This window comes from Bombyx mori, chromosome 24, assembly GCF_030269925.1.
Source record: "Bombyx mori chromosome 24, ASM3026992v2".
NCBI lineage: Eukaryota > Metazoa > Arthropoda > Insecta > Lepidoptera > Bombycidae > Bombyx > Bombyx mori.
In genome coordinates, this window is record NC_085130.1 from 10,794,545 (window position 1) to 10,807,507 (window position 12,963).

At 35.6% G+C, this 12,963-nt stretch overlaps 1 protein-coding gene and 2 long non-coding RNA genes across 5 annotated transcripts; 1 reads left to right on the forward strand and 2 right to left on the reverse strand.

Moving 5' to 3' along the window:
• The first annotated feature begins 349 nt into the window (after positions 1 to 349).
• Positions 350 to 2,441, forward strand: LOC134201273 (uncharacterized). The gene is made up of 3 exons (XR_009976485.1): positions 350 to 588; positions 770 to 1,016; positions 1,493 to 2,441. It is a non-coding gene; the product is annotated as an uncharacterized LOC134201273 (long non-coding RNA).
• Positions 2,442 to 3,543: 1,102 nt separating this feature from the next.
• On the reverse strand, positions 3,544 to 5,089 carry LOC134201272 (uncharacterized). 3 transcript variants are annotated; one of them, XR_009976481.1, is made up of 3 exons: positions 4,817 to 5,089; positions 4,389 to 4,635; positions 3,544 to 3,902 (listed from the first exon to the last, which is right to left on the reverse strand). It is a non-coding gene; the product is annotated as an uncharacterized LOC134201272 (long non-coding RNA). The 3 variants fall into 3 exon arrangements; XR_009976482.1 differs by having other exon boundaries at positions 4,962 to 5,063; XR_009976480.1 differs by having other exon boundaries at positions 4,389 to 5,089.
• A 2,761-nt stretch (positions 5,090 to 7,850) lies between these two features.
• Positions 7,851 to 12,826, reverse strand: LOC732876 (proteasome 25 kDa subunit). The gene is given in 6 exon segments (NM_001046879.1): positions 7,851 to 8,154; positions 8,487 to 8,642; positions 9,668 to 9,824; positions 12,248 to 12,346; positions 12,510 to 12,586; positions 12,773 to 12,826. Coding segments are annotated over 6 exon segments (705 nt in total). The 5' UTR covers positions 12,814 to 12,826; the 3' UTR covers positions 7,851 to 7,979.
• Between the last annotated feature and the right edge of the window lie 137 nt (positions 12,827 to 12,963).

Genomic DNA, 12,963 nt, shown 5'->3' on the forward strand with positions numbered 1-12,963 from the left:
GGTGAATGAAGTTAGCCCCTCAAAAAAATTTTTTTTTCCTGTTTTCTACTTATTTTCTATTAATTCGTTTGTTCATCATTTGTTCTTGATTGTTCACTGTTAATAATTGTTTGTTCCCCATTTATTTATTTTAAAAAAAATATTAAAAATATATCTAAAAGTTAGCCCCTCGATTGCAATTTTAAATATTTTTTCGTCCTTAATTACTCGTAAATATTCATTTTCGATTGTTCTTATATAAAATACGTTTGTTCTCTTTCGAAATTACTCATTTTTTGTTTAATTAATTGTATTATTTGAATAAATGTATACAAAATATGTGTACTGCGCAAGCCATAAGTGTATAATCTATGGCGCATGCGTCAACTATAATGCCTAAACTTTCTACGCGGTTATAATCGTGAAAAAAAAACAATTATAAATCCTGAAGGATCAATTAATTGGTATACAGTTTAATTAAAAAAATTAAAAACAAAATAAATAAAATAATGTGCATTCGCGTAAAGTTAGACCAAATACATTTTTTCCATCCTCCTATATACCTATCGCTATGAAGGTATAAAAAAGATAGGTTAAGAGTTCACATAGGTAATATAAACAAATAAGTAAATATGTTCATTATTTATCTTTCAAGAGATAATGTAGGTATACATTATAATAACATTTTGACACAGTCGAAATTATATTCCTAACATTAGTAAAATAACATTTTAATATTTTTTTAATAGGTTATGTATTGAAATTGTTGGAAAATTATTTCATGTTTTAGCTGGAAAACTACATGGAGAATTATATGCAATACAAGATAATGGGCTCCATCAAATGAATTCAAATGAAACCAAACTGTTTACCATCCAAATTCGATTGTCGGGCAGATAGAAAACGAAAATTCACTCATAGTGAACCTCGGCCTGCATTTGTGAAACGGCAAAGACTCACTATTATCAAGGAAATTGAAGAGACAACTAAAAATGAGATGTGTCGTATTATTATACCTTTGCCATCTCGTAGTCAAGGTAGGTGTAACTATCAATAATTAGTTACACTAACAGATCTCCTAATCAAATAACAATATCAGAAAAAATGAGAATAGTTAGTTAGTTAGTGGAAGTAGCCAAAATGGGCAAGTGGATCTCAGTTCCTATTACATAAGGTACTAGGAAGTTTGTGAAAATGAAAATTTATCACAGTGTACTTACTTTAACAGTGAAGGAAAACATTGTGATGAAACCTGCACACCTAAATGTTCTTAGGATTTTCTTAGGTGTGTAATCCACCAACCAGCACTAGGCCAGCGTGGTGGACTAAGGCCTAAAAACCCTCTCAATGGTAGTGAAGGCCAGTGTCCAGCAAGGGGATATATTATATGGGCTGATGATGATGACTAGGAAGTTAAATACTACTACTACTACTATGACAGTACACATATAATCCTATATATTTACAAACTATACGTTTGTTGGAAATTGCTAACATTATTTCATATTTCCAGATGTCCAGCCACTTGAAAATAGGTGTAGTAATGACAAAGCTATCCAAGTAGCTCCAGCACAGGAACACAAAGGCAAGGCAAGTGTGTATTGCCACATCACCCCTTAATATATCTGAAGCAAGTATAAGTAAACAATCAGAACCAGCAAAAAAAAAACTGTTGTTCCTGAGGACAAATTTGACAGTGATGAGTCAAATGCACCAGCAACAGAAGGATCAACTGTTGACTATGAGCTATCTCTCTATATCTCCACTCCATCAAAGACTTGTGCACTTCAGACTATAGCTCTCAAGAAGACTAAAAAGTTGAAAAAATTAATGTGTAATGAATTTATCTAAAGTGAAAAATAAACAACGTTTATATATTGGTCTTCCACAAGAATTATGTTTCATAATAGGCTTGATTGAGAAACATACAAATGTTTCTGAACAAAATATTATATTATGTCTGATGAGTATAACATTAAATAGAACATTCTCTCAATTGGCTGATGATTTCGATTTATCTGTAAGTCAAGCAAGCAATATATTTTTCAACAAACTCCCAGAAATTGCAAATGTAATATCACCCCTTGTTAGACTATAAAAAAAACAATACAATAAATATATAATATGCAGGAAGGATAATTGATGTCAACTTGGTGGAAAATAGAAAGTTTTTAGATAGTTTGCCACCTACAAAACTCTTTAATTAAATAAGTAATCCTTACTTATAAATAGGAAGTTTTGTTAGTATTTTCACTCTTCATTCAAAAACTACTGAACAGATTTTAATAAGACTTTTATGCTGGTCTTCTATGGCTAGCAACTCATTATTATTTTGATTCTGTTTTCCACAAATGTGCTAAATATGGGCTTATATATATGAAAAGGAATAAATATTAATGTTATGTAACCTTTGTACCTGTATGTTAAGAATAATTTTTAATAAAACATAATTTAAATTGAAATATTATTTTTATTAAATCACATTCACATTGTACACATCAATATTTTGTACTCCCTAAAAGGAAAATAGGTATAAAGTTTTTTTTAAATATTTAACATTACATTTTTGTGTAAGATTAGAAAATTGTTATTCTTCCAAAAAGAAACTACATTATCTAACAACTGTGCAACTTACTCGGAATCAAAATCAATACCTACTAATTATAGTGACCTGATTAGTTTTTTCAAAGTTGCTGGATGCTACACAAAAGTAGCAAGTTTTACTTTTAGCACAATACATATGCATTTGAACTTGTGCATAATATCTTTCTTTAATTTTTTTTTGCCTTTTTATTTATGGAAACATAGCATTACTCACTTGCTTGTTTGTAGATCTATCAAAAAAACATAATTTATGTTTTTTTTAGCACAGTGGGCAATACCCTATTATTCATATTAATTATATACGGCGCGGCGATGCGAAAATTCATTACTGAATTATTTAAGAATGATAGGCATAATATAATATTTTAATTCGCGATCTGTTTATAATTTTTAATATATGATTTAAAAATAAGTTATCTTTAATATTTTTAATTTTGTGATTTATGGGGTGGTCACAGTCATTATTATAAAAATAGAAATTTTGAGGAAATATAAATGTTTAATACAAATTATTTTGATAATCGAAATAAATTCATATCAATCCAAATTCATCTTTGAACTATGAAAATTGTATGGTATGTAAACAGAAATATATTTTATAATTATAATGACTATTTATTCCATGCAGTATCGGTTAGAGAAGCTTGCACAGCTTCTCTAACCGACACTGCAACTAGAATAAAGTCTAATAAAGAATAAGAATAAACTTTTCTTCGAAGCTCAATTCTACAAGGGTATTCAATCAGATAGCTATCTATCTGTCGTTCCTGTATGAAATTTTGGTATGTCGAAATCTTGGATAAATCCAGCAAAGCTAAATAAACTATTTACCTAAAAAATATGTTTATGCTTAAAGTCACGTGTTTATGTTATTCGAAAGTATTAAGCTCCAAGCAGCATTTAGCTCCAACTAAATTCATTAAGAACCAATTTTTCAATCGATGATTAAAACAACATTAATACTGAGAATGAATATTTATTTATAAAATACACATATGTTTTCACCACGAATTTTGCACGATAATTTAAATTAATATTCATTAATATTAATTTAAATAAATATGAATTAATCTTCTTCTTCTATAACCCATAGTCAACAGTTGATCCTTCTGTTGCTGGTGCATTTGACTCATCACTGTCAAATTTGTCCTCAGGAACAACAGTTTTTTTTTTGCTGGTTCTGATTGTTTACTTATACTTGCTTCAGATATATTAAGGGGTGATGTGGCAATACACACTTGCCTTGCCTTTGTGTTCCTGTGCTGGAGCTACTTGGATAGCTTTGTCATTACTACACCTATTTTCAAGTGGCTGGACATCTGGAAATATGAAATAATGTTAGCAATTTCCAACAAACGTATAGTTTGTAAATATATAGGATTATATGTGTACTGTCGTAGTAGTAGTAGTAGTATTTAACTTCCTAGTCATCATCATCAGCCCATATAATATATCTCCTTGCTGGACACTGGCCTTCACTACCATTGAGAGGGTTTTTAGGCCTTAGTCCACCACGCTGGCCTAGTGCTGGTTGGTGGATTACACACCTAAGAAAATCCTAAGAACATTTAGGTGTGCAGGTTTCATCACAATGTTTTCCTTCACTGTTAAAGTAAGTAAGTGATATTACACTGTGATAAATTTTCATTTTCACAAACTTCCTAGTACCTTATGTAATAGGAACTGAGATCCACTTGCCCATTTTGGCTACTTCCACTAACTAACTAACTATTCTCATTTTTTCTGATATTGTTATTTGATTAGGAGATCTGTTAGTGTAACTAATTATTGACAGTTACACCTACCTTGACTACAAGATGGCAAAGGTATAATAATACGACACATCTCATTTTTAGTCGTCTCTTCAATTTCCTTGATAATAGTGAGTCTTTGCCGTTTCACAAATGCAGGCCGAGGTTCACTATGAGTGAATTTTCGTTTTCTATCTGCCCGACAATCGAATTTGGATGGTAAACAGTTTGGTTTCATTCGAATTCATTTGATGGAGCTCATTATCTTGTATTGCATATAATTCTCCATGTAGTTTTCCAGCTAAAACATGAAATAATTTTCCAACAATTTCAATACATAACCTATAAAAAAAATATTAAAATGTTATTTTACTAATGTTAGGAATATAATTTCGACTGTGTCAAAATGTTATTATAATGTATACCTACATTATCTCTTGAAAGATAAATAATGAACATATTTACTTATTTGTTTATATTACCTATGTGAACTCTTAACCTATCTTTTTTATACCTTCATAGCGATAGGTATATAGGAGGATGGAAAAAATGTATTTGGGCTAACTTTACGCGAATGCACATTATCTTATTTATTTATTTTTTATTTTTTTTAATTAAACTGTATACCAATTAATTGATCCTTCAGGATTTATAATTGTTTTTTTTTCACGATTAAAACCGCGTAGAAAGTTTAGGCATTATAGTTGACGCATGCGCCATAGATTATACACTTATGGCATGCGCAGTACACATATTTTGTATACATTTATTCAACTAATACAATTAATTAAACAAAAAATGAGTAATTTCGAAAGAGAACAAACGTATTTTATATAAGAACAATCGAAAATGAATATTTACGAGGAATTAAGGAGGAAAAAATATTAAAAATTGCAATCGAGGGGCTAACTTTTAGATATATTTTTAATATTTTTTTTAAAATAAATAAATGGGGAACAAACAATTATTAACAGTGAACAATCAAGAACAAATGATGAACAAACGAATTAATAGAAAATAAGTAGAAAACAGGAAAAAAAAAATTTTTTGAGGGGCTAACTTCATTCACCCATGATTATGACTCTTTCCTGATGTCACACGAGACGCAAGCGTGGTTTTACTATGAAACCTTAAAGGAAGAACTTCCAATCCAACGAGTCTTTGTTGGATAGACGATGTATCATGTTCGAGGTTCGTATTATTTTTGTAAGCATATTTTTTTTAATTGTGCTGTCATAATGATTTAATATTCGTTCTGTGTAACTGTTGTCTTTTCCTTACCTAATCTTTGGCAGCTTATGGGGCTATTCCATCTTCACGCGGAACGGTAGGAGACCTCACGGGCTCAACCTGCTTGCTAACACTAGCAAGTAAGAGCAGTGCTTCGCTGTATCTACTACTGGATCGGAATCGCGACCCACTAAGATCCGGCGAGAAACTCAGCAAGTTTAACTGTTTGCGGTCACAGCTTTGACTTTTTCGCGGAGATATTTTTTTTTTTGTGATAACGTCACTATCTCAGCATATTTTAGTAAAATAAGTCAACAACGACAGCAGTCGTTGCGTTTTAAGCATTTTGACCGTCTGCTATTATTTGCCATTTCCACAAATTGCACACACGCACACGCAATGTCCAAATGTGGGCGAATAACAATCTCGGCCGTCCACACTACAAAAACTGTAATTATCGTGACATCGGAAATAATATCGAGGGGTGATAAACTATTTGGTTAATAGCCTAAACCCAATCTACGCAATAAAGAAAATGGTATTTGATGAACCAAGTGCCTTAATACTCATGAATCGCTTCATAGATTATACACTTAATATATTTGAGAAATCGCTTGGTTGGTTGCAATAAAAACATACTGTTACGCCGGTAAGAGTGACGCCATCTATCGCCGAATAGCCGAAGGAATATCGAAGTACAACTCTATCTATTGTCAGATAGCGGAAACAGAAATCGAAAGTACTCGACTCGTGAGGAATATTCTCGATAATTCTAGGGGTGTCGTATCGGCTATAAAAGCGTTGCAGGAATGGCACGCAGTCAGTCAGTAATCAGAACTACTCGAAGCGAAGCAGCGAACGGATCACCTGAAGTGAAGCGGAACAAGCGAATTGAGACTGGCGGGTAGCCATCATACAACGCAATATAATTGACAGAAGCCTGAATCTCGCTTACGACATTTTCAAGATAAGCTGGCATATTTACAAGTTCCCAACAACAACATTTGGTCCCCCTCTCGACTAGGCGCGTCAATACCTCCGCCCCCGCCGTTCGCCCAATCACGATGTTCGACCAGCCCATACCGTGGGCCCCGAAGGTCAAATATTTAGGCGTCACCCTCGACAGTAGGATTACATTCCGCCCCCACATCAAGACGGTACGCGACCGTGCCGCCTTCATTCTAGGACGTCTCTACCCGATGATATGTAGGCGAAGTAAAATGTCCCTTAGAAATAAGGTGACACTCTACAAAACTTGCATACGCCCCGTCATGACCTATGCAAGTGTAGTGTTCGCTCACGCGGCCCGCATACACCTAAAAACATTTCAAATTATTCAATCCCGTTTTTGCAGGATAGCCGTCGGAGCCCCGTGGTTCGTCAGGAACGTCGACCTCCATGACGACCTGGACTTAGAGCCCATCAGTAAGTATCTTCAGTCGGCGTCCATGCGCCACTTCGATAAAGCGGCACGACACGAGAACCCTCTCATCGTGGCCGCCGGTAACTACATCCCCGATCCTGCGGACAGAATGGAAAGCAGTCGACGTCGCCCAAAACACGTCATCTCGGATCCTCCTGATCCACTAACGGTGCTTTTAGGTACTTCAAGCACCGGTCACCGTTCTCGTCGAACCCGTCGCTTGCGACGAAGGGCTCGACGAGTAAATTAACTCTCAGACACAGCCCACTGAGTTTCTCGCCGGATCTTCTCAGTATATCATTTTGATATATTGCCACTTAATTATCTGTGCGTGTGATAATTTGTACTTGTATAAATAAGGATTCATTTTTATGATTATAGATTAATCTGTATTACGCTTACGTGCTCTATACGTGAAAACCACACCTTTGAGATTGTCAAGGGGTTTTATTGCTTGCGAATAACAGTAGCGTAGTGCACCCTGAGACGCAGCCAACTGCCCACTGAGTTTCTCGCCGAATCTTCTCAGTGTGTCGCGTTTCCGATCCGGTGGTAGATTCTGCGAAGCACGGCTCTTGCTAGGGTTCGTGTTAGCAACATCGTCAGGTTTGAGCCCCGTGAGCTCACCTACTAAAGTTAGGGTTACGCTGACATAGCCGCTAGGGCTATCAGCTTAGGTAGGAAAAAAAAAAAAAAAAAAAAACAACATTTGGACCGTCAGTCTACCGAGCAATATGACCCGCTCGGTGGAAGATCTTCCCTTTGTCGTATATTCCTACAAGACTTTTAAAGTGTTTGTGAAGTGTTGGGTTCTAAGTACTAAAACAGTGTTACTTTATACTTTGCTGGAACTTTTTTAATTACTCTTCTTCCTAATGTTAAAATTTACAAGGAACTATATCAACATCAAAGAACAACAAAGAATAAATCAATTGAAAACTTAAAAAAAATATTCGTTTATTATTCATTTGAGCACATTGCCCGTACACATCTTAAGGTATGTTAGCCAGATAATCCTTCACGTGGGCTGGCTCTAAGCGACGGAACCCGCTCGCGTCACAGATGCCAACTTCTATGTTATCTGCAGTCATTTGACCCTCAAAACCTTCCTTAAGGGTCAAGATAGCTGTGTGAACTGCGTCATCTAACTCCAAGTCTTCTGTATATCTGGAAAAAATAATATCTGTAGTAGTGTAGTATAGGACTAGAGGCTATATGTAGGTCGGATCTGTGTCTGTTTGTGTACGAGAAGAGCTCGGGATCAGAACAGAGCTGCAGAGGACTGTGCCTGTAGTAGTGTAGTATAGGACTAGAGGCTAGATGTAGGTCGGATCTGTGTCTGTTTGTGTACGAGAAGAGCTCGGGATCAGTACAGAGCTGCAGAGGACTGTGTCTATAGTAGTGAAGTATAGGACTAGAGGCTAGATGTAGGTCGGATCTGTGTCTGTTTGTGCACGAGAAGAGCTCGGGATCAGTACAGAGCACAGAGTGATATTTACCTTTTTTCAAGGAAAGTTTTTCCATTATTAAAGTTCTTTCCCATGGCTGTGGCTTTCCATGCAAAATAGGCTCCGGAGGGGTCACACTGGAACAGGTAAGGACGTCCTTCTTCCCAGCCACAGATCAATAGAGATACCCCAAAGGGTCGGACGCCACTGAAACAGAATTTAGTTTGAGCGATATGCATACACACTCTTAATTTCAGCCCGAAGATCTGTTTAGCTAGTTTATTTAAAGGCCAGTTTGTAGACAAAGTAACAAACACTTTTTAACTGGTTTTAAGTAAATACTTAGTATGTTGTCCATGGACTTATCATAGAAAACCATTCATTCATTCAGAAAACCATAAAACCATTCATTTTACTGGTGGTAGGACCTCTTGTGAGTCCGCACGGGTAGGTACCACCACCCCGCCTATTTCTGCTGTGAAGCAGTAATGCGTTTCAGTTTGAAGGGTGGGACAGCCGTTGTAACTATACCGATACCTTAGACTTAGAACTCACATCTCAAGGTGGGTGGCAGCAGTTACGTTGCAGATGTCTAGTAACCAATTAACACTACGTGGGCTGAGATCGTCCATCCATCAATAAAAAAAAAAATAAAAAAAAAAATAAAAAAAAAAACAACATTTATATAGAACTGAAAATGAGATACCTTAATTAAAACATTCAATCACTATTTATGTAAATCAAGGAAGCCAATTAAGATGGCGCCACCGTAGCAAGTGGAAAGATTTAAAAAACAGCGCTATAAACTATTAGAGTAGGATATTAAATTAAAAAGAAATGTAACATTTTCTTTTTATTGCTTAGATGGGTGGACGAGCCCACCTGGTGTTAAGTGGTTACTGGAGACCATAGACAGCTACAACGTAAATGCATCATCCACCTTGAGATATAAGTTCTAAGGTCTTAAGTATAGTTACAACGGCTGCCCTACCCTTCAAACCGAAACGCATTACTGCTTCACGGCAGAAATAGGCAGTGTAGTGTACATACCCGCGCGGACTCAGAAGAGGTCCTACCACCAGTAAAATTACTGCATTTGTAGTGTTAACGAAACCTCAATAGCGTTTGTATAATGCATCTATAAGGAAAGTTTTAAAGAAACATCTGCCTTAACAGTGATTCGCTGAATCTACCAACGGATCCGACACCCAAAGCCATATAGATCCACTCACCCCGACTGTGTGTACTCCTGCATGACCGTAGCTACTCGTTGCACTAATTGCGCAGTCGGGATCGGCTCATGATACATCAAGAAGTACTGCTGGGCCATCTTCCTTGCTTGAGTCACCAGTAGACGATAGTCTGGACCCATTCCCGAGTAAACCATGCCTGTAATAAACAAGAAATGATTACTTTTTGTAGTGTAATGTGTACAGTTTTAAGCTTTTCGACAAGTTTTGTTGTGCAAACATTCCTAAAGGGTCTATTAAATCTATAAAATATGATAGTACAGTAGCGATCAACAATATTACCTCTATGAAGTTTCTGTTCGGTATATGGAAAGTTTAAATTAAGATACTATTCTACTTTAAAAGGTATATTAATGATTTTTTTATACTGTTGAGTGCTAGTGTGTTAGGGTTTTTCTGGAGAGGATTACTTGTACCAACGTCAATTAGTTACCTGTTTCCTTAATTCAAGCCAATAATGTATCCCGAATTTGTATCTAGTAAGCTAAAGCTATGCTCATATTTATATATACCATAGACATTTTCCCTCATATTGACCAAGCGGACATGTCACAAATTGTTTTTTTTTTTTTATTGCCTTTGTAGGTAGACGGGCATACTGCCCACCTGATGGTGAGTGGTTACCGTCGCCCATGGACTTCAGCAATGTCAGGGGCAGAGCCAAGCCGCTGCCTACCGCTTAAAAAAAAATCCTAACTTAAGTAGGATTTTTTTTTCATTCCTATACTCTAGTAACCTTGAGGAGTTATTCTAGATTCACCGAACCAGTAGGTGAGCTCACGAAGCTCAAACCTTGACGACGTTGCTAATACTAACCCTAACAAAAGGAGCGCTTCGCAGAATCTACCACCGGGTCTGAAACACGACCCGCTGAGAAGATCCGGCGAGAAAGTCAGGTCACTCAGTGACGGGTTCGACGAGAAGGTTAGGATATGTATTGACAACCATAAACATGGTGTCCCAGAACTCAACGTCAAGCCGAAACCTGGTGACAGGAACAATCATGAGAAAAATCAGAAAAAAAATCTATCCAATGCAGTTTGGAAATTATGACCATTTAAGGAAAACCTAGAAATTTGGTCAAACTGTAACCATTTTTCGGTTATTGTGGTTAATTTTTATTATTTTTGTTCATTTAAACTTTGGAACCGTAACCCTAAATAACATTTCTAGAACCACAGTCAAAAATAAAAGCACAACTGACCCCAAGTTTTCTAGAATTAAGATTATTTGTCAAACTATGAATCTAAAATTTTCAAAATTTGTCGACTTTGAAAGGCCCTCCTTTAAAAAAAAGTACTAAAGTGCCTTGGCAAGTGCCATTAAAAGTTCGCGCATTAAATCAGGATTGTAAAATGGTACAAAACTTGTTAGTTTCATACTAAAAAAAATAAGAACCCCGAGTGACCTGATACTAACCCATTTTACTCAGTTCAAATGTTTTTTATTCACACAAGCTCTTGGTAGGTTCTTAATTTTACGACAAAATGATGAGAGAGATGGATAGCGGACATGTTTGCATGAGCGACCGAGACAGATAGTGACAGATATAAAACACAAATGATAACTATGATTGGTTTTATCACTAGTTTCATTTAGATTATACAATATTTTGTTATTCCACGGTAATATTGTGGGAGAATATTACAGTTTAGACCGAGCAGCAATTGCACCAATCTCACTTGAACTCTCCAACGATCCAACTCGATACGTTTTTATTGCTCAAAATGTGTCACCAGACAATATACGCCTTCCCAAAGTAAAGATGGCACCTTGACCATGCGGAAGATAAATGCTCTGCTCTGATTGGTTGTTACCTACATGAATTTACAATTTTGGCACCTTTTATTACAATTTATTTTTATAGAAGGTTTTAAAGCTATAGGAAAATGTAACAAACAAAATAAAATAAAATTAAGAATTATAAAAGTAATTACAACCTAAAAATAATAATATATGCATTTTGTATGTAAACAAGAATCAACTCTATTCATTGCTTCCTTTGACATATATATACAAGATAAATTCTTTATAACCAATATAATTGTTCATTTATAGGAAAGCAGTTGATGAAAGAAGAATTTATCCCATATAAGTGGAAGTCTGAAAATAGTACTGCACTGTGTAAATGATGATATGAGATGGGTATCAATGCCGAGATGACAATTTATAATAAGCCTGAATGGTAAAAAAGATATGTGCGTCAAGTTCACACAATGTAGGATGAGTAAGAAAAGCAGACAATACTTGTTCTCTTATACGAATAGGAGTATTAAGTAACTAATGTTAAAATTTAAAACTAACTAACATGTTTCTGATGTTTTTTTTTTTATATCTTAGATGGGTGGATGAGCTCAGAGCCCACCTGGTGTTAAGTAGTTACCTGAGCCCAGTATAGTTACAAGGGCTGCCCCACCCTTCAAACCGAAACGCATTACTGCTTCGCTGCTAGAAAATTCGCTTACGTTAAGCCCGTTAGCTCACCTACCTGTTTAGGCGTAACTGGAATGGCCTCCTAGGCTATCAGCAAATAAGTAGGGACAAAAAGGAGACTCAACTCACCAATGTGGCCAGTTATCATCTCGACTTTGTTGACACTGTGTTCATCATACAGTATGCTCTTGTGTTTGTTCTCTGTGGCAATCACGACGCCATTTGACGCTGCAAATATGAAAACATCCTTTTTACTCTTAAAAATACTGAGTCATCCTGGGAAAAAATATACATTTGCGGTTTTTTTATGTGATGATACACAGTAATTAGTACAAAGGAAGTTATAGTTCTAGTTTAGAATTATAATAACCTTTAATTTTTATTTACTAACCTTTGATGCCGACGGAAGTACCACCGGCGGCTACGGCAGCTAAAGCATATTCGATTTGCACTAATTTGCCCGAGGGGCTGCAAAAACACAACAATTGAGATAACATTAACCAAAAATCATACCGCAACTTTAGTGTGAATCAAACAGAGTAGATTAGACGCTAAGACATTAAGCAACTTAAGTCATCATTGAAAATTATCACAGAACTTTATGTTCCATTGCTAATTAGACTTTTAAAACATGTAAATATATAGTTTTTTTACCTAAATGTTGTGAGAGAAAAACTGTATCTCTCCGACGCCATGATTACAGTGCAGATTGTCAAATTTGTCAATAATTCACTGCGTCATGTTGTCATCACTGTTTTCCAATCGTTCAGAAATATTTCTCAATTAGTTTGATCACATCTTCTTAAATTTTTTATATGGCAACATCAAATTGACTCACTCCTTAT